This window comes from Chrysochloris asiatica, unplaced genomic scaffold, assembly GCF_000296735.1.
Source record: "Chrysochloris asiatica unplaced genomic scaffold, ChrAsi1.0 scaffold00035, whole genome shotgun sequence".
In the NCBI taxonomy this organism is placed as follows: domain Eukaryota; kingdom Metazoa; phylum Chordata; class Mammalia; order Afrosoricida; family Chrysochloridae; genus Chrysochloris; species Chrysochloris asiatica.
The window spans coordinates 11,228,161-11,236,674 of NW_006408553.1; the positions used below are offsets into that span (position 1 = coordinate 11,228,161).

Sequence of the window (8,514 nt, forward strand, 5' to 3'; positions counted from 1 at the left end):
TTTTCCTTTTGACAACTTCCAATTTGCTTAGATTTATACTTCATACATTTCATATTCTTATTAATAATGGATGCTTGCAGCTGTTTCTCCTCATTTTGAGGGGTGTTTTGTTTTGTTTTCCCATAAATAAATGAACATCAGAAAAGCTTTACTCACTTTTCACATCACGGTCAATTCTATTTTGAGGTGGCAGCTCTTCCTCAGCAATATTTTGAGTGCCTCCCACCCTGAAGGGATTATCTTCTGGAACTATATCTGACAATATTCTAGTGTTGTCCATAATGTGTTTCAATATTCAAAATTCTGGTGCTGTCAGTGTCCCACTGTTATTCATAAAAATTTTCAGTGACTAAACATTCAGAAGTAGTCCACCTCCCCTTTTTCCTAGTCTTTCTTACTCTTGAAGCTCAGCTGAAATTTTCTCACCATGGTTGTACCCTGATAGTATTTAAAATACTAGTGGCATCACTTCCAGCATCACAACAACATACAAGTCACCCCAACAAACTGACAGACAAGTTAATTCATATATCTATTTAATAAGAAGTATATTTGCTGCTTGGGAACATTTGCATACCTCTAAGGAGCTCTGGTAGCATAGTGGTTATGAATCGGGCTGCGAACCTTACGGTCAGTGGTTCGAAACTACCAGCCGCTCCACGGGAGAAAGATGAGGCTTTCTACTCCCGTAAAGATTTACACCCTCGGAAACCCTGTACAGGGTCGCTATAGGTCGGAACCGACTCGACGGCACACAACAACAACAAAGGACTAGTTAAGGTATATACATCTAACCATAAAAAAAGATTTAATAAAACAAATATGTTATTTTTCATCATATGTGCAATAACACATGTTTGGTGTCATCTTGTATCCACATTGTACAGATATAAAAGTTGTTTGTTTGTTTTTTTCTTTTCTTATAAAACTAGGTTTTACATTAAAGTTGCAACTCAGCTATGAACTAGCACATTACAATATCTAAGTTTTAAATATTACACACATGATATAGTAAAATTATATTTCCATTTCTACTTATAACAATAATGATGTAGAAAAGACTGATATTTAAAATAGAAGTACTCTTGGAAATATAATTAAAAATAAGGAACATGTCTTTTTAAATATTGACTTCTAGCTTAGAATTAAAGCATATATACAGTTTTAAGCTGCAAATATGATCTAGGATAAACTGTCTAATAAAATAAACACTGGCCACAGGGGTTTTTTGAAAAATGAAATTAACTAAATTGAAATTAAATTGAAGAACTAGTTATATTTTTTGTATGTCCTGGTGTGGCCCTATTGGATAAGGACTGGATTTTTAACTACAAGGCTATCTGCTCAAACCTACCAGCTGCTCTGTTGAACACCTACACATTCAAGCATTAGTATGAGTCTGGACATATTCAAAGGTACTTAATAGCACCCTCCATAAGTTATAGAATTATGGCTAACATAAGACACTGGAGAAAAATTGTATTTCTATAAGGGCAGACAGCTCTATTTGAGTATATTGATCTACTTACTAACCTGATACAAGCCAAAACCCATCATCTATACTTCCCCCAAATGATGACGGTGCTGGCTCACACTTTGGAGGTGCAAATCCAACATCACAGTGACAATTAAAGTTTTGATTACAAACCTAAAATAAAACCAAGGTAGAAAGCAAAAACATGTAATATACATAAATATAAGTGTATTACTTTTCATTATTAGTCAATGCACATTATTAATATGAATGTAAATTAATGTTTTAAGTAATTTTCATTATTATTTTTAAATGATATTAAAAATACAAAGTGATAAAAAAATAAACTTCACAGTAATATCTTCACAAATACAGGGAGTCTTCAAGAAAAGTTCATTAAGTTATGAAAACACTGTGTATGGATTTAAAATAAATTTGGACCAAAATAAATACTAACATATCTGAAACAAGATCTAGTTTCAGGCACTAAGATGGACAAAACCATTTAAAGAGTCCCTATCAGAGCAACCTGAATTACTAAAATTGATGCAAGAAAAACATCAAACTTATAATGTTGCCTGGGTAGAATAACTGTGCAATCATTGATACTTTAAGATAAATTTATGGGGATAATGTATCAAAGAAATCAGCAGTTTACAAATGGATAACTAGTTTTAAGAAGACACAGCAAATGAACTAGATAGTGCCCAGATACCACTATCAACTGCTCTGAAAGGGATCACACTAGAAAGTCCTGGACAGAGTGGGAGAAAAATGTGAAACAAAACTCAAAATCATAAAATTCATTCAAACTAGTTGGATAAAGACTGTTGGAACACCCCATATTATGACAAAACTTCAGGTCTTAAATGAACTCAACCTTATGTCTCAATTTCCAGCCAAACAATAGATCTTTAAGTCGAATAGTAACACTAGTAAGGTAAGTGCTTAGAATAATCAATAACTTGAGATAATAATAGCAGCATTTATCCAAGTACAAACTTCAGAGGGATTAAGAATGTAGGAGGAATTGAAATAGTTAACACAGGGAAGAGGTGGTATAAGTGTATTACATTGTGTTTATTATATGTGTTGCATATAGTCAATGATATGAAGCAAAATGTGAATGGATTGTTGAATGAAAAACTGATCTGCCATATGAACTTCCACTCAATTCACAATAAAAACTTTGTTTGTTTTTTTAAAAAAATATTACAGCCAAGTAAACAATGGTGCAACTCTACTCAGTCACATAGGGTGGCTATGAGTTAGAATTGACTGATGTGTTAGAATTGGCACCCAACAAGAAAAGCATTATCTGTGGCAATTAGTATTTTTGAGCCTATATAAATATTTTTTGAGTATAAAGTAATAAAGAAGAAGAAGGGGAAAAAATAAAGCAGGGAGGATGGAAATGAGATGATGTTAAAGGGAAGCCCTCAGTGGTAGCCTATCAGAATCAAATTTCATGAAAATAATCTTGTTCATGCCCTAACTGAAGACAACCAAAGATGAACAAGAGAAACTATAGTCAACACTATAGACATCTTAATTGCTTCAATTTACACAACTCTGACTAAAAAAATTTACTTAAGCAAATTATCTACTGAATGAGTACTAAAACTGTGTACACAGATCGCTGCAAACAAGATAAGAACTATCAATGGAAATTTTAAACATATGCTATAAAGTCAGATACTATGAAACTAGAAATGATTAAATGGTGAAATTTGGAAACATTATTAAATAAATAAATTAAAAACTAGATGTCTGGGGCCAGATGACTTAACTGATAAATTCTGCCAAACATTCAGAGAAAAGATGGTGCAAATTCTACTTAAACTATTCCTGAACTTAAAAAGGATGGAAAACTCCTGAATACATTTTATGAAATAAGCATAGCTCTCATACCAAAACCAGACATAGACATCACTAAAATGGAAAATTATAAATCAATACTCCTCATGAACATAGATGTAAACATTTTCAACAAAAACCTAGCTAATGGAATTCAACAACATATATATTTAAAGAATCCATTGTGACCTAGTGGGACTCCTACGATTAATCGGGAGATGTTTCAGTATTAGAGCAACTATTAACAAAATACATCAAATAATAAAACAACATAAAAGAACCCCATGATTTTATCAATTGGTGCAGAAAAGTTATTTGACAAAATCCAAAATAGAGTTATGACAAAAAAAATTTTTTTTTTAAAAAAAGCACTCAAAATACAGAAAAAGGAGAGAAATTCATCAACATAATCAAGGACATGTATATAAAACCAACAGCCAACATTACTCTCTTTGGAGAAAAACTGAAACTGTCACATCTCCAATTTGGGAATTTACTACCTGTTTCTTAAATGAACAGAGAACACCTTATTAACAAAGTATGATAATTATCTTTGAGAATCAGTTAAGTGACTCTATTAAACCTTAAAGGAAAGGGTATGTCTCTGTTTCATCCATCTTGGAGGTTGCTCAAAGCAGATGATCGACATAAATAGCTTCCGGTAATGTTGTTATTGTTGCTGTTATTAAGTGCCTTTGATTTGGTTCTCATTCATGGAAAACCTATATAGAGTTTTCATGGTTTTAAACCTTTAGGGGAGCAAAGAGTATCATTTTTCTCCCATGAAACAGCTGATGGCCTGGAACCACAAACCTCTTGGTTTGCAGTCCCTTGCTTGTACTACAGAGCCATAGCAAACAATATAATAATATTCTGGTTCTCTTCATCATGTTTCAACATTCCATATTCTTGTGTTATCTGAAAGTGCTATTTATAAGGTTTTCAGTGACTAAATATTCAAAATTATTCTGTCTCTTATTATTATTCTTAGTCTGGAAGCTCAGCTGAATCTTGCCCACCATGGGTGACACTGCTGGTAATTAAAATACCAGTGGCATAGCATCTAGAATTACAGCTACATGAAAGCCATCACAGTATAATAAATTGACAGACAAGTGATTACAAGACAATGTAGGATCCCATAAATATCCGTGACAAAAAAGTACAATTGAGCCATATGCTAAAATTCCAAGGGAAGATTTGCCTTGTAAAATTATGGCATGTAAAAGCACATAAGCATACATATTCAATTTACAGAGCTACACACATACCCAAACACTCATCTGTCAGTTTGCTATACTGTGGTTTCTTGCAGGTAGCTGTGATGTTGGAAGCTATAACACTGGTATTTAAAAAGTCATCAGTGTCACTAATGGTGGACAGATTTCAGCTGAGATTCTAGAATAAGAAAGAATAGGAAGAAGGAGAGGGTGACTACCTCTTAATGTTTAGCTAATGAAAACCTAATGAATAGTAATGGAATATTGTCAGATAGCACCAGAATATAAAAAATTAAAATATTATTAATAACATCAGAACATTGTCAGGTATAGTAATGGAAGATGAGCCTGTCATTTGGAATGCACTCAAAATATGACAGCAGAAGAGCTGCCTGCTCAAAGTGGAGTTAATAACGATGATGTGAATGGAGTAATACTTTGGGGACTTTCATTTGCTGATGGGACATAACTCAAAATGAGTAGTGACAGCTACTATCCATTACAAATCAGAACATAGAATATACAATGTATGAATCAAGGAAATTTTAAAGTAGTCCAAAAAGAAATGCAATACATAAAGATCAATATCCTAGGCATTTGTGGACTGAAATGGACTGGTTAGGGCCATTTTGAATCAGACAATCACATGGTTTAATATACAGGAAATGACTAATTGAAGAGGAATGTCATCCTATCCCTCATCAAAAAGAACATAACAAGATCTATCTTGATGTACAATGCTATCTGTGATAGAATAATATCCATGAGCCTACCAGGAAGACCAGTTAATACCACTATTATTAAAATTTATGCACCAATCACTAGAGCCAATGATGATGCAATTGAAGAATTCTACCAAACTTCTTCTGTCTGAAATTGATCAGACAAGAAATGAAGATGTATTGATAATTATTAGTTATTGTAATAAAAAGGTTGGAAACAAAAAGGAAGGATCAGTAGTTGGAAAATATGGCTTTTGTGACAGAAATGATGATGGAGAGCCAATGATAGAATTTTTCAAGACCAATGATTTCTTCAGTGCAAATACCTTTTTTTAAACAACATAAAAGACTACTACACACATGGACCACACCACAAGGAATAGGCAGAAATCAAATTGACAATATTTGTGAAAAAGTTCCATATCATCAGCCAAAACAAGTCCAGGGGCAACTGTGGAACAGACCATCAGTTGCTCATATGCAAGTTTAGATTGAAGCTGAAGAAACTTAAAGCAAATCCACAAGAGCCAAAACATAACATTTAACATAATCCCACCTAAGTTTAGATAGGGATCATCTGAAGAACAGATTTAGATACTAATAACTGCAAACAAAAAGAGATGTCAGATGACATAAAGAACATAATACAGGAAAAAGCAAAAGGTGATTAAGAAGACAAGAAAGACGTAAAATACAAAATGGCATGCCAGAAGAGACTCTGAGACTTGCTCTCAAGCATAGACATGCTAAAACAAATGAAAGAAAGGGCAGCATGAGAAGAGAAACTCAAATATTATAATGAAAAGTTCAAAAATTACATGAATAAAAACATGGCATCAGGATAAGAGGAAGGCTTATCTGCAATATGCAGATGATGCAACTTTGTTTACTGAAAACAAAGAGAATTTAAAATCCTTGCTGATGAAAATCCAAGATCACAGCTTTGTTATGGGTTGTACCTCAATGTAAAGAAGACGAAAATCCTTGCCAATGGACTAAGAAATAATATCAAGATAAATGGAGAAAAGATGGCAGTTGTCAAAGACTTCATTTTGCCTGGTCTACCATCAGCGCTTATACAAGCAGCAGTCAAATAATCAAATAATATATTACGTTATGCAAATTTGCTGCAAAAGAAATCTTTAAAATTTTCAAGAGTAAAGATGTCAATTTGAGGACTAAGGTGTGTCTAATCCAATCATGGAATTTTCAATAACCTCATATTCTTGTGAAAGTTTGACAATGAGAAAGGAAAACCATAAGTGAATTGATGCATTTGTTTTATGGTACTGGAAGAAAATATTAAAAGTATCATGGGCTGTCAAAACAGCAAACACATATGTGTTGGAAGAAGTACAGCTAGAATGCTCCTTGGAAGCCAGGATGGCCAGACTTCATCCCTCATACTTTGAGTGCAAAATCAGGAGGGACCAGTCCCTTGAGAAGGACATCATGCTTGGTAATGTGGCAGAGATAAAGAAGAAAACCCTAGAAAAGACGGATGGTCACAGTGATACCAGTAATGGGCACAAGTGTGACAAGGACTGTTTAGTTGGCACAAGACCAGGGAGTGTTTCACTCTATTGTGCATAGTTTGCTATGAGTCAATACAGACTTAGTGGCACTTAACAACAAAACAACAACACATATCAAAATCCTAAGGTTGTAAAGGAAGAGTCAGTCTACTGTGCACTGAAGGCATTGACTAAGAACAAGTTTCAAGAAAATGATGATAATTAAAATATTTCAACAAACTGATATAGCACTGGAGTCAATCACTTTATCTATGCCAAGAAATTTGGAAGACAGCTACCAGGACAACTGAATGGAAGAGAACTATATTTGTGCCCATTCCAAAGATAGGTAACCCAACAGAATGAAGAAATCATGGGAAAATATTATTAATATCACATACAAGTAAAATTTTGTTAAAGAAAATTCTTAAATGGCTACAGCATTTACAGCTAACTAAGTGCTACTGGTAGCATAGTGGTTACAAATCAGGCTGCACACCTTAAGGTCAGCAGTTCAAAATTACCAGCCACTTCACATGAGAAAGATGAGGCTTTCTACTTCCATCAAGATTTACAGCCTTGGAAACCCTGTACAGGGTCACTATGGGTCGGAATCGACTCAACGGCACTTAACAACAACATCAGAGTTTGAAGACAGGATCAATCATAGTGTGAAATGAGGGATATCATTGCTGACATCAGATGAATGTCGGCTGTAAACAGAGAATACCAGAAAGATGGTTATCTGAGCTTTACTGGTTATGCAAATGCTTCTGACTCTTTTTGTCATTGTCGTTAGGTGCCATCAAGTCAGTTCCGACTCATAACAACCCTATGTACAACAGAACGAAACACTGCCTGGTCCTGGGCCAACCTCACTATTGTTGCAATGATTGAACTAATTGATGCTACCACTTTGCCAATCCATCTCTTTGGGGGTCTTCCTTTCTCTTACCCTCTACCTTACCAAATATGATATCCTCATCCAGTGACTGGTCCCTCCCGATAATATGACCAAATATGAGAGACGAAGTTTGGCCATCCTGGCTTCCAAGGAGCACTCTGGTTGTACTTCTTCCAACACAGATCTGTTTGTTCTTTTGGTAGCCCATGATACTTTCAATATTCTCCTTTAACACCATAACCCAAAAACATCAAATTCTTCTATGATCTTCCTTATTCACTGTTCAGATTTCGCATGCAGATGGGATTATTGAAAATATCACGGCTTGGGTCCGGTGCACCTTAGTCCTCAAGCTGACATTTTGTTCTTCAACACTTCAAAAAGGTCTCGTGCAGCAGATTTGCCAAACGCAATATGTTGTTTGATTTCCTGACTGCTGCTTCTATAAGTGTAAATAGCTGATCCAAGAAGAATGAAGTCATTGATAACGTCAATCTTTTCTCAGCTGATAAGAATGTTGTTTATTGGTCCAGTGGTGAGGACTTTGTTTTCTTTACATTGATATGTGATCCATACCGAAGGCTGTGGTCTTTGATCTTCATCAGGAAGTATTTTAAGTCCTCTTCACTTTCAGCAAGTAAGGTTGTATCATCTGCATTTTTCAGGTTGTCTTCCTCCAATCCTGACGCCACGTGTTTCTTCATATAAACCAGCTTCTAAAATTATTTGCTCATCATGCAGGTGGAATAAGTATGGTGTAAGAATAAAATCCTGTCACACACCTTTCTTAACTTTAAACCAGATGAAGACAGACAAGGAAGAA

General features: G+C 34.6%; 1 protein-coding gene across 1 annotated transcript in view; it reads right to left on the bottom strand.

Moving 5' to 3' along the window:
* The window catches only part of LOC102833226 (disintegrin and metalloproteinase domain-containing protein 18-like), a gene marked incomplete at its 5' end in the record, with an annotated part of 250,534 nt that overhangs the window by 13,532 nt on the left and 228,488 nt on the right, over positions 1-8,514 (bottom strand). Inside the window, one exon of the mRNA XM_006859992.1 lies at positions 1,534-1,648. Coding sequence (XP_006860054.1) covers positions 1,534-1,648 — 115 coding nt within the window. The remainder of the gene's footprint in view (positions 1-1,533; positions 1,649-8,514) is intronic.